Source organism: Epinephelus lanceolatus, chromosome 20 (genome assembly GCF_041903045.1).
Source record: "Epinephelus lanceolatus isolate andai-2023 chromosome 20, ASM4190304v1, whole genome shotgun sequence".
Classification (NCBI taxonomy): domain Eukaryota; kingdom Metazoa; phylum Chordata; class Actinopteri; order Perciformes; family Serranidae; genus Epinephelus; species Epinephelus lanceolatus.
The window spans coordinates 20,586,858-20,607,384 of record NC_135753.1 but is presented as its reverse complement, the minus strand read 5'-3'; the positions used below and the strand labels follow the sequence as shown (position 1 = coordinate 20,607,384).

Below are 20,527 nucleotides of genomic sequence, written 5' to 3'. Positions count from 1 at the left end.
TTGAGGTTGTGCATCTCTCTGTGGCCGTTTTCGTCTTTTTGGAGCCATTTTGCATCTTTTTGTGGGTGTTTTACTGCTCTTTGTGATTATTTTGTCTCTCTTTGTAAATTTTTTGCACCTATGTGGCAATTTTGCGTCTTCTTGCAGTCATTTTGCATCTCTTTGTGGTTGTATGGCGTCTCCTTGTCATCCTTTTTCTCCCTTTGTGTTTTTTTTTGTCGTCATTTTGTCTCCCTTTGAGGTTGTTTTGCATCTATTTGGAGCCGTTTTTGTCCTTTTGAAGTCATTTTGCATCCCTTTGTGGTGGTTTTGTGTCTTTTTGTGGCCATTTTGCATCTTTTTGCAGTCATTTCACACTTCTTTATGGTTGTTTTGTATATCTGTTTGTGATTATGTTCCCCTTTATGGCGCTTTTGTGACTCTTTTAGCATCCTTTTGTGGTCGTTTTGCAACTATTTGTAGTCATGTATATTTTTTGTGGCCATTTTGCATCTTTTTATGGGTGTTTTGCCTCTTTTTGTAGTTGTTTTCCCCCTTTTTCCACCTTTTGCACTCCGTTGTGGCCCTTTTGAGTCTTTTTGCATCTTTTCATGGTCGTTTTGTGTCAGTTTGGAGCCGTTTTGCTTGTATTTGTGGCCATTCTTTGTTTCTTTGTGGCAATTTTGCATCTCTTTGTCATTTGATTTGCCTCAACAAAAAATGTTGACAGTGGTTCTACAGTATATGGAGGCCCTGGCCCAGGGGACCTGTGAGACTTTGGGCCCCTGGGCTTGTACCCAATAGGCCTGTTCAGTAATCCATGACTAGACATAAACACTGAAAGCAGGGAGACAACTTGGCAGACTGCTTTCTGACACTGCCAGTCTTTCTCAGCCTGTATCCTAGACCAGATAACACCTCGAGGATTAAGCCACGATTCTCACCCAGAGAATCAGAATTCACTCCTCTGGCTCAGCTTCTCTGGGACTAAACCTGTCTGTCGTTTGGCGTCAGCAGCAGGGAAGGTCTGGTGAGCACACAGAGGACACAGTGTCAGTCATTACCCTGATGACTTTTTAATGGCTGTCTGATTGGACTCCGCCAGAAATGACATGCCCTTGTCCCGTTCTGTTTGGTTGTGTTTACGCGTGACCTGATCCATATCCCGCCACATAAAAGTGCTCTGATGTTACTGTGAGGCCAAACTAGCTGATGTAACTGGGTGATCTCTTTGTGGAGAGTTTGTATTCGGGCCTGTCATGCTTTGCTCTCGTCTGCACTGATGATGACTCAGGGATCTGTGTGTGTGTGTGTATCTGTGTGTGTGCTGCTCTCCTACCATCTCCATGCCAGTGAGTGAGATGAGGCCTGACACGGTGCCCACTCTCCTTCCTCCGGGTGTCAGTCACGTCGAGCCCTGCGCCGGGCCCCTCAGCAGGAGGCCTCGCTGTGTACAGGGCTGCTGAGTGTGCTCTTTACTGTAGGTTGAAGTGCTCCGTGGGTGGAAGTGCCCCCGACCCCCCCCCCCCCCCCCCCCTCCACCGACCTCCGCGCTGGGTGACAAGAGGGACTGAGGCATGAGATCATGGGATTGCTGTCTTCACGACTGTGGATGGTTGGGTGATCTGTTTTTGGTCCCGATGGTCATTTCCAAGTAGAGTGACTTCACTGTGCATATGGACAGTTTGACATTTCGCTGGTAGCAAGTTGCACTCGTTTGTGCAGTGATTTAATGAGCATTTTGTGGTCTGAATTAGATTTGTAGTAGACGGACTGAACTGAGAGAACTGCTTTGCATCAACAAATGAATTAGATAAACACACTGTTTCAATGCTGTAAAAGAAAGATAAGGCTACTTTTCACTATTGAATTTAGTGTTAAAACCGTTCATGGACAAGAAATAAATCAACAACAATTTTGATAATAAGTCATAATTTTCTGGTTGCAGTTTCTACAAATAGAAGATTTGCTGCTTTTTCTTCTTGCTTAAAATCAGAGTTAATTGAATATTATTCAGTTTGGGGCTGTTGGTTGTGCTAAATCAGATAAAACATCAACAGATAATAATACAGTAATTAAAATAATCATCTGTAATTTATTAAACAAAATGAGGTCTGAAATATACTCAGAAATGCAAACGAGTCCAGTCTTGACAGATCAAAAGAATCAAAAGGATTTTTCATAAATATTAATCCAAGTTGTAAGTATTGTTTTGACAGAATAAAATGGTGTTGTGTTGGTATGCCAGGTGACGTCTGTTGGAGCAAGATCACATGAATGATTCATAACTGATATATTATCTGAAGCCTACTTTTTATACGAGTAATATTCATACTAGTTTAAATAAACAATTTGATTGTGTTTCCCGTCTTTTGCTATCCCAAATATAGGCCTGTTGATTTCAGTGATTAAAGCAATAGCCCGGGCTACTGATTATAGTTGTACGGTATTCAGTGATCTCTGATACAGGTGTTTATTTTCAGTCCTACTTGAATATGTTCTGTCTTCCCGGATACTTTTCTATTTAGATATTTAGATATGTATATTAATATGAGCCACTGCACTCAAATTTTGTGGTGAGTAATCCACAATTCAGACTGTTAAAGTAATTTGGAAGGTATACATAACTTACAACGACGCAGAAAAATACAGTGATATTATTTTTTTTTTTTTTTTGTCTGTATCACCCACATATGTTTGCTTAAAAAGATGAAGAAGGTGACGTGAGAGGACACTGAGTTCAGTCTGAGCAGTCTGTTGGCAGGCAGAGAGAAAGCTTTAACCCCCGCAGTGTTTTCCCCCCGGGACTCCCTCCTGCCTGAATACAACCTGCCCTCCCTCGCACTATTGATGTGTCCATGACTCTGTGCTGTGCTCTGACATTGGCCCCTGCTAATGGCTCAGTCTGTTCACCGCAAACAAGACAGTCAAGGTAGATGTTGTTTGGTTCCCTGCTCATACATCTGCTGTCTTGCCTGGTGGGTGCAAAATAGAAGCAGAATAACATTTAAGGGAAACGTTAGCAAGAGAAAACACTGGAAAAGGATGAAAATTTAAGACTTTGTTTTGTTTTACAGCTGTCTAAGATTTACATGCGCTGCTCTTACAGGTGGCCTCACAGTCAGTGTCAACTGCATTATAGTGATCAGATAAGGGAACTTTTAAAATAGTAGCTCTGCAGAGGTCACAGTACACCTCACCAGTCTGTAGCCGCACAGTGACGGAGATGCAGACTTTACAGAGTAGTAAATCCACACGAGCCATCCAGTGAAAAGGTGTGGGGGAGAAAAGGGCATTCTCACCAGTGAAAGTCAAATTAGAAAGAGGGATTTCATTCTCTGACTCGGCTCCGTCTGGCTCAGATCCACAAGTCAGGCCTCTGCCAAGTGCATACCACGGACCCTGACATGGCCGAGCTGGGTGAGGATCCACCAGTTAGTTCTGTATCACAAGCTTTGACTGACACATTGACTGTGAGCTTGACTTGCACCACTTAGTCTGACCATCGCTGAAAAGCAACAGCTATTCAACGGCAATAATTATAAACCTTTTTCCTCTTCTCATGGATGATGCAGCCTCCTCTTGGGCCAAGCAGTAATCCTGTGCATCATCCATCACAGCTCCATCAAAACTGGATTAGTGGTAAAGTAGTCTCAAAGTTTGAAACTCTGCATTTTAATTAAAGCATTGCCATCAGGCTGATCAGGGAAGTGTTTTTTAAATGCCTGATTATCTTCCCAAAATGCATCAGCCCTCCAAATTGGGCAACGATGATGCCTGACGCATACTTGAGTGAAACCCCATTAGAACAGTTAAACAATGGATAGATTTGGTTTCGTCAGTTGTGACCTTTCGGAGTTGGTAATTGTGATGTTCAATTAGAGCGCATTCATCAGGCCAATTAGTATAATTCTGAATAGGAAAGAAAAGCAACGAAAATGCACAAATTTGATCAGGTTGGATCAGTGATTAAATCTGTTGTTGAAGACCATGTCACATAATAGAAAGTTCTACAACAGCTACTTAATAGAATGAAACACAATGTTTGTTTACAGTAACTTTTGAGTAGAAAATCCCCTCCTCACGTACATAAAATGAAACGGTGTTGAGCAAATGCTGCCTCAGTTGGTTGGTTTTTAGCCACCTATAAAGGATCCACCTAAAAATAATCAATATCAATTTAAGTGTACGTTTTTATTTAGAATATTTTCACCTCTTTACCTTGCCATCAGACAGTCCAGGGCTGCCCCCGACTAAGAATTTTCCTAGTCGACCAACAGTTGTCATTTAGGGCCATTAGTCGACTAGTCGCCTGCATGTTTACGATATTAATTTCATTCTTAAATTATATATTTCTGGCGGGGCCACAATGGTTTGCATGCAAGGTGTGAGAAAGAATAGTATCGGTAACATTGTTAACACTGTGCTACATTACAGAGAAATACAAAACCGTACTAATGAACCTTCATTAATATAGGCCTATATTTTATCTACAAGTGCACGTCACACACTGAGCGAGCCGTCTGTTCCTTTGTCTGTCCTTTCAAATTAAATTCCCCACATGGTCCAGTCATATAGGTTTTGATTTATTCTGCAGTTCAAAACAGTTGCCTTGTTGTGAGATTTTTCAATTCGGTTAGTGGTGTGTTAAAAACTGCAATACAGCATGATCAAGGGCATAGGTTTCCTTAAAAATTCTGGGGATTTAGGGTCCTCCCCGAAAAGTTGAGCATCAAACACTTAATTTCCTGCATTCTTCTGAATTTGTATGCATCTCTTTTTTCCTTTTCTGTTATAATCTATGGTGAAAATTTATTTAATTTCATCAAAATAGAAGCCCTCTGCAAATTTCTTATTTTCATTTGGGGGGACGCATGTTCTAAATATTCAGGGGGATGTGTCCCCTTTGTCTCCCCAGAAATCTACGAGTGTGAAGACAATTATTTGGCATGCTGTTTTTCATGTTGCACTTATCTACAAGCAGAACTGTCACGTTCTATAACACGTAAAGGTCACAGTAAAATTTTGACAGTTAAATAAATAGCATTGTTACTGGATTAAAAGACATCAACCTTGAGAGTCGCCGCGTGCAACAGGCCCTTTGTGGCCTCCACAATGCAAGAAGATCCCCTTGTTGTGTTTGGCAGATTAAATGAGTGTGGAAAGGGAGCTTTGATTGAAGCCCGTTGAAATGACACCTCTTGTTGGGTGCGTCAGTAATCCCCCGCTGCGTGTTTGTCACGGTCAGGCCAGATATGAATAATGTATTGGGAGGCATCTGACTGAGAGGCTGGTTAAAGGTGGCGCTCCCTCTAATGACAGCAAACAAGCGCTCTCCCTGACATTTCCATGGAAAGGTGGGGAGGCGGGGAGAAAAGGGGGTGAGAGATAATGACAGACAAAGATCGAGGGAGCTGGATGCGGTCTTTAATTGTAAAGTACTCACTCAATTTGTTTGGCTGGAGTACTGTATGTGATGAAAAGTGACAAGATGGCTTCGTCTTTATTGTGTGTTGTAACAGATGCGGCAGCTGCATGGTAACAAGTCTGCTTTTGGATTGCATAGTTTTAAAGCATCTGTCTGGATGACAATAATGCAGTCATTCACTGTCATTCAGCAGTAAATGAATGATTGCTGTGTTCATGCCTTAATTGTGACCATGTGATTGACCATTTTAACACATTTCTGCATGCATGTGAGTGATATGTAGTGTCACAGTTTCAGCCAATCAGAGAATAAAGTGGTTCCCATTTGATTGTTTTTTTGTCTCCAATCTGATTGTTAGCAGGATAATCAATTACTTGGATAGTAAGGAAGCACTTTCAGAGTGTACACTGAAAACACATCAAGCAGCAGCAAAGTGCAGCCTGCAATGAGCTCACATGCCATGTCTATGGAAAGCTGGGGTGGCAACTCTAAGCTTACCGAGCTGAGGCTGTTTGATTCTGCGACAAAGTGCAGCCAAACTAAAAGTTGGTAATAATTTAAAGGTATACCATGCAAAATTGTCAGTTAGTTTGTAAACATGCTTCCCAGCAAAAGTGACAGTAAAAGTTAAGCCCCAGATTCGGGGCAATCTCACTCCGCTAGCTTCTCACGACAGCAACGTTAGCTCCTCTGTTTCATTAATATTTGACTGAAAAACGTGCACGTAGGCTGAAATTCAACTGTGCCATTCAATAGAGAGACACAGTGACTTAAACCAGTGGTGAATAAGAAATATAATGACGTTACATGTAATTTGTTAGGATGCGAGTAGAGGAAAAATGTCCGCTAGCCGCTAGGCTAATTAATGCAATGTAATCATGCTTAAGCTAACGTGCTGAATTTGATAATTTGTCAAATTTTGTTAATGTTAGTCCGTGTTTTATGGCTGTTTGGTGAAGTTTGCCTTCAGGACTTTAAACCAGATAGTCCTGAAGGTTTATGAAAAAGAGTTTGGGTTAAAATGGAAAGATTTCTTCCAGAAAGGGCTCACTAAGCTAACATTACTTGACTAACTTCATAACTGACAGTTAGCTCTGACCCTTAGTTTCTGCACTTTTTGTTCTTGCACAGTGCAGTTTCCAAAAAAAAACCTGGCAGGTTTAGCTACCTAAAATTTATGGTAATTTTCTTTCAAGTAATGGGTGTTGGATTTCCCACAGAAATTATTTCTAAGTGGCGACCATCCATTTTGTCGTGGCATGTAGCTAGCTTACGTTAGCTTATAAACATTAACTCCCTGGGTTGGCTGAAAATTCTTTCTCTGGCTGACTTTTTAATATTTTCATCTGATAAGTTTTAAAACAACAACTATGTAAAAGGCCCTTAAATATGCACTTTATGGCCACATATATGATATCACAAACACTGAGGCTAAAGCTACATGACTCACACCAAAAGTTAGCGCCCCTACCAGTTCATAATCAGTGTAGAAGACATGGAAATAAAGATGTGGCATTGTTCTTGTATTGCAGCGTGGACTTAGTTGAAAATGAGTTGTAAATAATGTAGTTAAAATGTTTTGTTCTAAATTAAGAGGGCAATTATGGGTGAAACTGAGTGAGACAGATTATTGTGGTCCGCTTATGTGGATGATAGAAAACATGCAAATACATTGAGCAAAAAAAGGATTTCTGTTTGCTCAAATTAAATTATTCTTTGCGTGATAATAATTTCCTCCCCAAAATAAAGCTTTGTTACATGCAAAAATTTTTAGTTGTGCTCAAATTGCCCCTTTGCATGCTCAAGAGTGGGGCATAAAGGCTTGTACAGACAGTGGGGAAATCATTTGGGAACTCATTTGGAGTCCTGTTTTATAGGTACATATGGCGAGCATCATTATTTTGCATTTCAAATCCCTAGGATCAGATTTTCAGACCCATTAATGATGGCCCAAACATTGCAGTCCTGAAAGGTAGCAGAATAAGCATCAAGGGATTAGGAAGATCACACAGTTGTTTTGGTAATAGGAACAAAATCTACATGGAAATACATCCTTCATTAAACCTTAAAAAGATGTCGTTGGCTCCTTTATTTTGACCCTCAGCTATCAATGTTTTCAATCTGTTATGCTCATCCTATAGAATTTAATCTTTGTCAGTGTTGTCCTGTTTGAATCTCAGAAGAAGATGCCGATTGTTATCACCAAAGCAGCATAACTTCCAGTCTGCAACTTACACTTGATCTGATTAAGGCTGCAGCGTTTTGCCCTTGGGCGACGTCTGTAGCCTTGCACAGGGAGAGATAACCCGATCTCCACTCCTCTCTGGCTCGCAGTCCAATTTAGCAGCTCAAAACTATGAATAAATCTAACACTTCCATAATTGAATTCTTCAAACAGGCCAGATTTTCAAGGTTAGTCCCATATGCAAATCCATTTTCCAGCTTTAACAATGAACAGTCATTTTCATTGATCTTAAAGACAAACTATATGTTGGGCAGCAGGGAAAGAATCAAGAACACTTAACAGTCTTTGTAGTGGGATTCATACCCATTTACCGCAGTTTTACATAAATTCCATAATAGTTATTGTCCCAGAATGAATTGTTAATTTAATATATTGCCCTTACCCTTTTTTCTTTATTGCACGTCTTGTCCTGCACATGCAACAGTAAATATTGAAAAATAAGACACATAGAGATGTAATTATGGCTCACAGCTACATCATCTCCAGCCCAAACAAGGTTTTTATTAATACTCGGTCCTATTCTGCCTTCAAGAGATGCCCAGAATGATAAATTCCATTAATTGTTTGCAGGGTTAGTTAGTATTTATTCGGCATGGTTTCCCTAATTATTTCTCCGGACGTGTTTTGTCTTGTGCATAATTCTCCGTTCCTCAGGGACAGTGTAGTGAGTGGGTGTGCTGAGAGAGCCGGCTAATGGGGGTGGGATGGCACAGAATACCAATGCTCAGACCAGTCAGTCCTTGCAGAGACCAGGCACTGTGTTTGTGTTTGTTGTGTGTATGTGTGTGTGTGTGTCTGTGCATTTGTGTTTTTTTGCGCATGGTTGCACATCACATATGCGTGTGAGTGTGTGTGTTTGCTCTGTTTGCTGCTCTGTCCCCACTCACATCCCGTCTGGATCGAAACCCTGCCCTTCCTGTGCTAAAATAAACCCACCTTGGGAAGTTGAGGACCTTGCACAGAGCGCTGAGTGTTACACCTTTTAGATTTTTCTCGTGCAGCATGCATGCAGTCTGTGACTTGGTGCAGTGCACTTAACAGACTGGAAATCATAAAGAACACTATAATGACTGCTTTAGGATTTATTTCATTAGAAATTGTTTCAGCAATATTTATGCCTCTACTTGGAGGTCAAATTTTAGTACTATAAAATACTGCCAATTTTTGCCATGTACAGGAGTGTAATGCATTCACCTAAGAAAAAAAATCTGCTCTTGTTTTTCTGAATTAACAAAATAATCATCCCGTTAATTCAGAAAAACAAAAGCAGAGTTTTTTCCATGTTTTCCAACACAATTTAGGGGGGGAAAAAAAGGCAAATATTTTTTAGTTAATTTTTTAAGTTAATGCATCTCGCTTCCGTAGTAATGCACTTAGTCATGTGATTGATATGTGTTGCTTTTTATTCAAAAGAAACACAGAAAAAAGTTAGACACCCAGGAGACTTCCAGAGTTCCATCTGCATGAAGATGTAAGTAAGAGCTTCCAAAAAAATGATATGTAATGGGAAAGGTTACAATCAGCATTCATACCTTGGTCAAATGACTCTGCAGTAGTCACTGGTATTTATCGGCTGCAGTTCTGATCGGCTTCGATGAAAATACAACACCTGGGTCAATGTGCTGATTTTAGCCCTTTTGCCGGCGAGTTGCAATGACGTGCACACATCCCAAAATACCATCTGTCTCCACCTCAGCAGCGCTCAAACATTGTTCCACATTTAGTTTGCACTGAGTCTGAGAGTTAGACTGAATAAGTGAGAGATATAAAAAAAAGTAACCACAGTAACATTTTCACTGGCCTCCATGCTGCTTTCTAATGTTTACTAACTTGTTTTCCGGCCTGCCTGTGACATTGAACGTGACACAGCTGGAAAAAAAGCAACACACAGAGAAAGGCATGCTCGTCTGCTGCAGAGCCGTGTTCACAGCTTTGGTTCACTGGCAATGGGAAAAGACTTACGCCTATCTTTAGCAGCTTTTCCTGTGTTAGATAAACCCATGCACACACACACAAATATTTTGGTGGAAACTGGGTCTAAGTAGAACTTGTTGTAGGGGGAATAAAAACTGCACATAATGGAAAATTATACAGTAATTTTTAATGCAAAAATTGATGGTTATGATGGAGGAGGAGAAAATAAAAAGGCAAAAGCTATTAAGGGTGCAGTGCCAATCAACAGAAAAAAGAAGTTAAAATTTGCACATATACTTAGCTAAATTGTGTTTTTGTGTTTCTATTTACCGCTGGTTCTTGTTCAACATGCTCATCTGGCACTGATGCTATAACAAGTAAAGTTTGTTTTAAAAATTTTTTTAGATAAAGCTTTGTCATACAAGAAGATAAATTGATGTGATGACAGGAAATGTTTCTTGTTAAAATGAGAACTTTTTGGTCACACTGCAGCTGAGATCTAATTGTCTTCCTATTCAGAAGTTTAATCCATTATATTACTACATGATAATAAGTTCCTTTGATGTTGACCTTTTTCTCTTTCTTTCTCCCTCCATCATGTCCTGTCTCTGCAGCTCATAGTGGAGAAGACCACGGACTTCCCCTCTGCTGAGTTCTCCCTGGTGGAGGATGTGGCTCTGCACTTCACCTGTTTGATGGACAGGCTGAACGAGCAGCGCCTCTTCCAGCCTGACCTGTGTGACGTTGACATCGTTCTGGTGCGTCAGCACAGCACCTTCCCAGCCCATAAGGGCGTGCTGGCGGCCTACAGCCCTTTCTTCCACTCCCTTTTCGCCCAAAGCAAACAGCTGCGGCGGGTGGACCTGTCGCTGGACGCCCTGACCTCTCAGGGCCTGCAGCAAATCCTCAACTTCATTTACACCTCCAAACTGCTGGTGAGCAGCCGCACTGTGCGGGACGTGCTCAACGCCGCTACCCTGCTTCAGATGAGCGACATTGCAGCTTCCTGTCGTGACCTCATCAGCAGCCACTCGCTGAGAACCACCTGCGCAGATATGGCCAATCAGGAAGGGCTCGGTGGCGGCGACCCAGCTGCTGTAGCGATGCCCTCCAGCCAGCTGTACCCAGAGATTAAACAGGAGTCAGAGCTGGGGAGGGTGTACAAAAGGGAAGGCAGCAGCCCGTTCTCTGTTAGAGTGGAGGAGGCAGGCAAGACGGCCTCCCAGCAGAAGCAGTATTACCAGAAGGAGGACGGGTCAGGGGGCGGGGCTGGAACAGGTGTGGCCGCTTTGTGCAAAGTCGAGAGCAATGGAGAGGAGTCGAAGAACGCAGATGGCCACACTTCCTTCAACAGAGACCAGATCATTGTTGAAGTCAACCTCAACAACCAGACCCTCAATGTGTCAAAGGGATCAGAGAGCAAATCAGCAACTGCCACAGAGGCGTCCACCATGTTTGGTCGTTGCCATGACAACCAGAGAGATTCAGAAGACGAGGAAAATGAGGCGGAGAATGACGACACAGTTGGAGAAGAGGATGACGATGACCTGAACCTGAAGAGAGGGGACATACTGGGTCAGAGCAGTGAAGAGGACGATGAGGAGGAAGATGAGGAAGAGGAGGAGAACACTCTAAACATTCCAGGCTTGGAGCAGCCGGCCATGATGGATCGACCTCGCCGGGGCACCAGAGCCTTCGCCATGGCGGGTACAACTGCCTCCATGCGGCAGACACTCGCAGAGGCCACGCTTGCCAACCAGCGGCAAGGCGGGAAGAGGCCGCTGGATACGGAGAGCCTGGGCCAGAAAGTGAGGCTGGAGGAGAAGCAACATTTCCCGTGTAAGAAATGCCCTCGTGTCTTCAACAACCGCTGGTACCTGGAGAAACACATGAACGTCACTCACAACCGCATGCAGATCTGCAATAACTGTGGGAAACGCTTCCTGCTGGAGAGCGAGCTGCTGCTGCACCAACAGACCGACTGTGAGAAGAGCATCCAGGTATGATACAACCTCCATCCCCCATTTTTTAAGCTCCTAGTTCTGTTCAATGAATTAGCTGTGATTAGTAGATTTGTGTCGGGGGCCAAGTAAATCCACTCACATTTTTCATGTCGAGCTCAACTAAAGTGAAATTTGACACACAAAGTCGTCTTAACAGCGCTGACCTTTGAGGGAACGGGGAGCTGGAGAGTCCAAAATGGAGAGAGAGCTATAGTAGCTTATTAGCTTTGTTGCACCATCCATTTTTGTTTTACCCTCCTCTATCAGTGTAAACTACTCTACAACAGAGGAAGGATTTTCACTTAATATTTCTTATCTCGGTGGCCACCAAGCTTGCTAAATGAGCTAGCTAAGCCCCTTTCCAACTGGACAAAAAACCCACTAACACCCAATTGCAAAGACTCTTGTCTATGTTGGGGAAGGTTACAATCAGCATCCATTCCCAGGACAAATGACTCTTCAGCAGTCACAGGTATTTATTGGCTCCAGCTCCAATTGGCTCCGACCAGCAGTAATAAAAACATGACACCTGTGTGGACGTGCTACTTTCCCCCCTTTTGTGACACAACGCAATGACGCACCGCCACAAATACCTTGCGTCAACGCAGTGCTCAAGCATCGTCCAACATTAGTCATCCGCGATTGTGAAAGAGGGACTGAATAAGTAACAGAAATTTAAAAAAAAGAAGTAACCACCGTCACATTTTACTGGCCTCCATGCTGCTTTTTACTGTTTACTAACCCTGTTTCCTGACATCCCTGACATTAAATGTGACACACTAGTCGTGTACACAGATCTAGTTTACTGGCAATTGGAAAGGAGTCTATTGCCTATTTTTCCCACATTTAAAAAACCTGCACATGCACACATTTTAGAAAAGGATATTAGCTAGTTAGCAAGCTTATTTGTGTGGAGATTTTTTTTCCCTTCTCAGTAAAACTCTCTTGAATTAAAACATGTACAATCCTGAGGTAAACAGCTTAGTACAGAACAAATACAGAGAAGCCTGGGGCATTTTGTGCTTGACTAGTGCTAGCATGTTCCTGGCTAGCCAGCACCAGCTACAGTAGTTCAGCAACTACCACTCTGAGCAGTCACTAAGTTACCAAGCTACATCAATAACATACTTCTTGAAGACATGGGATACATTTCACTGTGCCGCTCTCTGCTGTTACCAGGCCTTTACAGTCACAACTTGAGTGACTCTGTGAAATCTATGTAACCCTGTGGCCAGCTGTTGTCATTAGCAGGATGAAAGAAGGTCAGAGATCATAAAAATGCTGACACACTCATCTGGGTCACCTTTTACCCCCTGATTGGTGGAAGGAGATGGTGATATGTGCAGCTTGGCAAAAAAAAATCATCTGCATGTTTTGGGAGGTAGAAAATGTAGAGTTTATATTCTGATTCAGATGTGATAATGTGTAGTTTTATTATTTTCTGACAAAAGATGTAACAGTCCAAGTGGAGGCAAATATAGGATGATGCTTTTGTGACAAAAATTGATATCCGGTTAAAGATGCAAATCCAACATAATTTACTGTCAAGATTAAAGTCTGTATCAGGGAAACTAAATAGGATTTTGAGGGGGGTTATTGAATTAATAATATAGGAGTGAACACAGCTTGTCTGATTGTTTTGGAAGGCACAAACCTACACTCTTTGTTAAAGTAGTAGTCTCAGCTTTTAAAGTAGTATTTAGTTAATAATTAGTACATGCACAGTTGCAGTTATGTAAATATATTAACACCGATCACAGTCAGTAACTCAGCAGTCAGTAATAATAAATTCTGATATGTCTCAGTACCTCCACTCTGCAGTGAGCAGCTGGACTCCTGCTGTGGTTTTGAAGATCATTTGCCGCTTTAATCTACTGACTCTAATTGCTTTTTTGGTACAGTGCACGCCCAAGTATCTGTGTAAGCCCACACACCTGGATTGTGTTTGTAAAGTCTGTTCCAGATGATACCCAAATAGCTCCTGTAATAACTATATGTTCTCTTCTCTCCTCTTTTTTTTGGAAGTGTGTAACATGTGGCAAGGCCTTCAAAAAGCTGTGGTCGTTGCACGAGCACAACAAGATCGTCCATGGCTACGCTGAGAAGAAGTTCTCCTGCGAGATCTGTGAGAAGAAGTTTTACACCATGGCTCATGTCAGGAAGCACATGGTCGGTGAGTGGCAGTGACATCAACGATCCTGGTTGGTCGCTTTGTTCCAGTTTGTTACTCTACTTCCTTTTCCACTGATTGTTGTGCGGGATTTTGTTTTGGGTGTAGCTTTCCTCTTCCACTTTTTGGGAGATAAGTATCTTAATTCCCAGACGGGCTTACCTCATTCACTGTGTGTGTTTCAGTGGTGAAAGTATAGAAGCAAATGGGAGTCATTTATATTTTGAGCTTATGAAATGAAGTTTAAAATCATTTCACAGCCTGCAGTTGCATATTGTATTCTGTGTGCATGTGTGTATCTGAATGTGCCTGTTATACACTCTTGTGTAGAAGAGTTCTGTAGCTTTAGAAATATTTTGCATATCTGTAATTAAGAATTGTGCAGCAGTATTTTCAACAGTGAGGAAGTAACTGTAACAAACTACCGTTATTTACTTGCACATGAAAGAAGGGTTTGTACAAACTACCATACATCACTGACTCCTATTTTTCCTTCCTGCTGAAGGCGTGACTTGAGAGTTCGATGTGGAAACTTCAGAGGAAATAGATTATTTACTCGATGAGACACATCCATTGTCCTTAGCATCGTAATTAGCAGGTGAAAAAGCCTCAGTGCTGTTCTTAAAGTGCTATTTTAAGGTAGCAGTTTGCTTATTTGTCCTCCTTCTGCTATTGAGTGCCTCAGTATTGAATACCATTAACTTATCTTGCACTGTGTGTGTCTTTGTGTGTGTGTGTCTATGTGTGTGTCTGTGTGTGTTTAGCCCATACGAAGGACATGCCGTTCACCTGTGAGACGTGCGGGAAGTCGTTCAAGCGCAGCATGTCCCTGAAGGTTCACTCTCTGCAGCACTCAGGAGAGAAACCCTTCAAGTGTGAGGTTTGAGCTCCTTTAATACACTGCTGCTGCTGCTCTCCACTTAACTCACATGAGGAGTTTCACTCCAGCTGAGATTTCCACCAGTTTAAAACCTGTAATTTCTGAAATGATCGGTGTCTAGAATATAATTTTATGAGTAATGAGTCTGCTTTATGGCTGCTGCTTGTAAAATACTCATGTTAAATGCTAAGTTGGGTACTTTTCAGCCTGGACCCTATTTTCCCATTTTTCTTTGCCTAAGTGACTGATGGTAACAGTTTTTAAAAGTGGCCCAGTATTGGGCCAGAAGGCTGCAGCCAGCAGCTGCTGAACAGGGTGCAATGTAAACATTCAGGGCAAGTTTGCACCGTCAGTTTATGTCCACATCCGGATAAACATTTGTGAGGAGGAGTAGGATCCTTTTGTTTAACTTAGAAACAGCCCGGAAATCATAATCGCCAAACCAACAAGACTCCATTGAAATAAACAGTAATTTAAGCGTGTATAGAGCCAATGTATTTTCACATCTAACTGGGCGAATTAAGGATTTATTTCAACCAAACCAGTGTTGTTATTTTTGAAACAGTGGAAAGACTAACAAAGGCGGTATTTGTGGTTTTTATTTTGCTTCTGTTGAGTTTGAATGAAGTGTGCTTTACAATGATAAAATTGCTATTTATTTAAATGGAGTCTGGTGGGTCTGGCAATCGCGATTCCAGGGCTGTTACTAGTTAAACAAAAAGGACCTTACTCTTGAACAAAAAGGTCTATCTCTGTTGGGATCTTTTCCATAAATTGTCATAATAATAATAATAATAACAATAATAATAATAATAATCTGATCCTGTCAGTGTCAAAAACAAACACTTTTGGCGGACGTAAACTGAAGTGTGAACCTGCACCGAGTGGTCACATTGCAGCCTGTTTTTGCAGCACTAACCAGTTTTTTTTAATTGTTATTCCCATTAGTCACTTGGACACAAAAACACGGCAAATACGGGTCCAGGTTGAAAAATACAGCACTTACCCTTTAAGGTCAGGGAGTCTGAATGATGTGGGGATCCAGATGTGCTGATCAAAGGAAAATCCCTGTCATTACCGAATCATTTAACTATCTTTACACACTTAATGCCCTATAACGTAGTTAAACTGTTTTGTGTGTTGCTTTCTGGCATCATTCTTAATCAACACCACACTCTTAAATGAATAGTCCCTTTCTCTTTATGAATGTGGCTGTAGTTTTTGCTGCATTCATCAGGTGTGGGAATATTTGATAGAATGACCTAACTGCTTAAAAGAAAAATTGAAGTTTTGGGAAATATGCTTATTTGCATATTTGCCATGGGTTAGATAAGAAGATTGAAACCACACTCTTGTCTGCACAGTAAATAAAAAGTTAAGATAGCTGCTGCTGGCTTGTGTGCTTTTAAACAAACTGGAGTTCTGAAACACTTTAATCAAAGTTTAACGAACAACCTATTGGCATATTTTATGTTGTATAACTCAACATGTGTAATACCCATTATACAGTTCATGTTTCACAATAAATACTTTTGATTTTATTACTGAAATCAGTTACAGTGTGTTTTACAGAAACAAATATCACAGCTGAAATTTGATTTTAAATTTGTCAGAAGAGAGATGGACCAATGGATGTCTGAGTTTTTACTTTCATGGATCAGTTTCATTTAGCACTGTATTTTCCACAGAAGGAACCCTATGACTATTCATTTTGTGACCACCATTTATGGGGCTGTTTATGATTGTTCAGACTTCGTGTGAAAACATTCATTGTGTGCCTTTTCAGAACTGTAGTGAGCGCTTCCAGTACAAATACCAGCTGCGCTCCCACATGAGCATCCACATCGGACACAAGCAGTTCATGTGCCAGTGGTGCGGAAAGGACTTCAACATGAAACAGTACTTTGATGAACACATGAAGACACACACTGGTGAGTCACCTCTTGCACTACTGATGCAGTCGTCTTCTTCACTGCTGTTGTTGGTGCATTGCTATGCTAGTTTGGCTCTTGAGCTGCTAAATACTCCCCACAACAAACGAACCGCACCAGAGTTTGTTTGTAACCAGACCGAGACCTTCTTGAGGAGGTGGTCTCGGTCCAGTTGTTTTGGTGTGATTGCTATGTTCACACCTGCCCAAATGAACCACACTTAGGGGGGAAACAAACTTGAGTTGATTGAACCGAACCAAACAGGGCAGGTGTGAAAGCACCCTAAGAGACGCTGAAAAGCTCCACAAACCTGTGTGTCTTTGTGCAGGAGAGAAGCCGTACATCTGTGAGATCTGTGGGAAGAGCTTCACTAGCCGGCCCAACATGAAGCGCCACCGCCGCACCCACACCGGTGAGAAGCCCTACCCCTGCGAGGTGTGTGGCCAGCGCTTCCGCTTCTCCAACATGCTCAAGGCCCACAGGGAGAAATGCTTCCGCGTCAGCAACCCCATGGTTGCCGACGGCAACGACCCCCTCGGCCTCCATCAGCCTCTGGCCTCGCCCGTCGTGGACTCTTCTGGTCAGGTGCATCTGGGGACGGCGCTTCCTGCCACGTCTGCGACCACACCCGCCGCTGCCTCGAGCCCACACCCTCTCCATGGCACCCAGCTGTCTCTTCCCCTGCTGCACTCCATGGGGGGGCTGCCTCCCACCCCTCATTTACCCCCACCGCCTCCCCTGTTCTCTGCTGGTAGGATGAACTCCAACAACTAACAAATCTCTGTAGCATCGAAAGCACTTTTGTTACTTTTGTTTTTCTTAGAGCTTTTAAGAGGACTCCTGCGGCGGCAGAGTGATGCACCTCAGTGACGTTTACACTGAGGAGAGAAACTTGACTGAAGGCTACACGGAGGCCTCGTAAGAAAACACACATACACCTACCACAATAAGAAATAGTTATTTTTTACTCTGTTAAATACAATAGATAACCTCAGAGTCCAGTAGGACGCGTCGTCACCGTGCTTCTCCTCATGAGTTGCGCAACTCTGTTCTGGTTTCATTTGGGATTTTTCCACCACCACACGCACATCTCTCCAGAGCCTTGCACAATGCATTGATTGTAGCATCTTTTACAAAGTGGGAGGAAGAGTTTCCTGAATCCTCACTCATACGGGGGTCATCAGTCACGTGAGAACCACACTTTGATGAGAAAAAAAAAAAAGTTTTATTTTTGATCGTTCTCTGCCAAGATGTAGCGAGTGGTTCTGGTCTGACCCAGCAATAACCAAATGTGGATTTGTCTCTGAGCATATACATGTATATGGCATTGCCAATAACCAAATCCTGTTAGCTCACCTGCTATAGTTAGATAATGTTATACAGCATTTATAATCGATCCTGCACCTTACATTTAACTCTAGTGATATTTAAAATGTACTCCTAATTGTCTCGATTTTTATAATTGTGATAGTGTGTAACTTGTGGCACGTTATGTCAATTTGTAAGGACGCGAGAGAAGTTGTGATGCGTGGAGAGTCGGCCATGCAATGCAGTGTGTGTGTGTGTGTGCGCGTGTGTGTGTGCGCTTGTGTGAGACGTGAGGCAGAGATGTGAGATGAAGATCTACGTTCAGCTAATCAACGCTTGAGCTTCCCCCGAGTCAGGAGATGGAGTAATTTGTTGACTCTCATCTTTTGCTTACATTAAGCAAGCGCACTCCTCTCCTGTAGATCTGGCTTTGAGATGGTATCGCACTTTTCTGTGACTTGTTAGTAAAAAACCTAATGTACTCAGACCTACAGTATATTTGTAGGTTTAAAAATCTAATGTTAATGTTAACTTTCCCAACTAAACCCGATCTGTATCATAGTTTGCAGAGTGTAGGGATGATAATAATATTCACAAAAACCTGCTTACGTCACGTAGCTCATTAAGTGTGCACATTTCATCATGATAGATATCGTGAAACAATAAACATTATATTACAATGCCTAAATCTCTCAAAAAGCACTGACAGTGAGTACTTTTGGCACAACAGAGTGCATCACTAAAAGGGCTCCTTATGATGACATCACTGTTATAAACTGGTCAGTGGTGATCTGTAGAAGCTGATCAAATTAAGAGACATGCAGTATGTAATACCCCTCAGACATCTGTGGCTCTACGTGCACTTTTGACAAGTTTGTCATGAACCTACTCGAGTAGAACTGAAATAATAGAATTGAATCCTCGTCAGTAAAAAGTTCTCCTCTTTGACATTTTGGGAAATACTTCTTGCAGAGAGTTAGCTGACAAGAACGATACCACTCTCCTGTCGGTATGTTAAATATGAAGCTACAGCCAGCAGCTGTTAGCTTAGCTCAGCACAAAGACTGGAAACAGTGAAACAGCTAGCTTGGCTCTGTCTGAAGGTTAAAAAAATCATCCACCAGTACCAAAAGCTTACTGATAAACAAGTCCTGTTTGTTTTCATTCATTATCCGTAACCACTTTTCCTATTCAGGGTCATGGGGGGCTGGAGCCTATCCCAGCTGACATTGAGTGAGAGGCGGGGTGCACCCTGGACCGTCACCAACTGTTGTTGTGGCCTGAAGTGCCTGATTTCATGGCAGCTTTTCTATAAAAAAAAAAAATTGTGATGCATGTTGCAGTTTTTAGGTGGGGGGGGGGGGGTTGCAATGTAATTGCAAGTGCAGGTGAAAATTGCAAAAATAGTTGCTTTTTTGTATAATTAATTTAAAACCAAGGCAACTTGTTCCACGCACAGACTGTTTTAAAAAAAAAAAAAAAAAAAAAAAAAAAAAAAAAGGACATAGGTGCCATGACGTCGCCCATGGATTTGTGGGCATCCATTTTGAAGCCTTAAGTTTGGTATATCAACTGTCGCCATCTTGGTTCTTGGGAGCCAGAAGTGAACAAGGGGTGGGCCTGACTCACAGACTATGGTGACACCTTGCCAACAGGCGGTCAGTCAAAATGGCTCACCCGTAATTATGTGAAAATTTAAGTCTTAATAAAATTTAAATGGGTGAGTTATATAAAAATCCCCCTCCTGTATAGTTGTCATGACGGGGTAAATTAGCTATAGAGACCAGAACCATTTTTGTACCAGGCTGTTAACATGATTATTTCTGCTAAATTTCGGCAGGAGTATCTGTGGGGATTGACTGCCATCTGGAGCCAGCCTCAAGTGGTCATTCAAAGAACTGCAGTTTTTTGGCACTTCCTCACTGGCTTGATTTTTCAGCCCTGGAGGTCACCGCTTGGTTTCACACCATGTTTAAACATTTTATTTGAGACATTTGATTCCTAAACTATTTTCTCTATCACACACATAGTTTGTCACGCAAAGAGGCAAGCATGCCTCTGTCACTTTTTGATTTATACTACACTAACATTACGACAAACCGTGCATATTTAATCTGACTCACCTTGATTCTCAAGAGGGGCTGGATAGCTGATTTTGTACTTTTGGACAGAGCCTTGCTGGCTGGTTTCTTCTGTTAACATACTTCATGCTAAGCTAGGCTAACTGGCTGCTGGCTGTAGCTTCGTAGTTACCATACAGATATGAGAGTGGTATTCATCTCAGCTAATTCTCTGCAAGAAAGCAAACAAGCATACTTCCCAAAATGTCAAAATATTCCTTAAAATGTGACACTTCAATCAATTAATTACCCAAAAAGAGTCTCAGTGCACTATCGATGCACTCCCACTCACTTTATCTATAGACTTGTAGTGTAGCGTTAACCTGTAAATATTGTTAAGATGTGTTTCTTCCTCGTGATTAATTCCTCGTGTTTACATTTCGAGAGTCATTTGAATGTGCCCCCACGTGCGTCTTGGCTGGTACTACCGGAAAGTTGGAGTTTGTGGATAAGCTTTTGTAAATGTAATAAGCTGTTCATTGTTTTATTTAAAAGACAAATTGAAGCACCTTAGTGTAGTCTTACGTCTTAGCCCACCCCCAGTTACAC

General features: G+C 42.0%; 1 protein-coding gene across 1 annotated transcript in view; it reads left to right on the top strand.

Annotated features, from left to right (window-relative positions):
• The window catches only part of zbtb47b (zinc finger and BTB domain containing 47b), a 30,342-nt gene extending 10,107 nt beyond the window's left edge, over window positions 1–20,235 (top strand). Inside the window, exons 2-6 of the mRNA XM_033638662.2 lie at window positions 10,181–11,566; window positions 13,595–13,742; window positions 14,504–14,619; window positions 16,406–16,550; window positions 16,879–20,235. Of these exons, the coding sequence (XP_033494553.2) occupies window positions 10,181–11,566; window positions 13,595–13,742; window positions 14,504–14,619; window positions 16,406–16,550; window positions 16,879–17,324 (2,241 nt within the window). The 3' untranslated portion in view covers window positions 17,325–20,235. The remainder of the gene's footprint in view (window positions 1–10,180; window positions 11,567–13,594; window positions 13,743–14,503; window positions 14,620–16,405; window positions 16,551–16,878) is intronic.
• The last annotated feature ends 292 nt before the right edge of the window (window positions 20,236–20,527 follow it).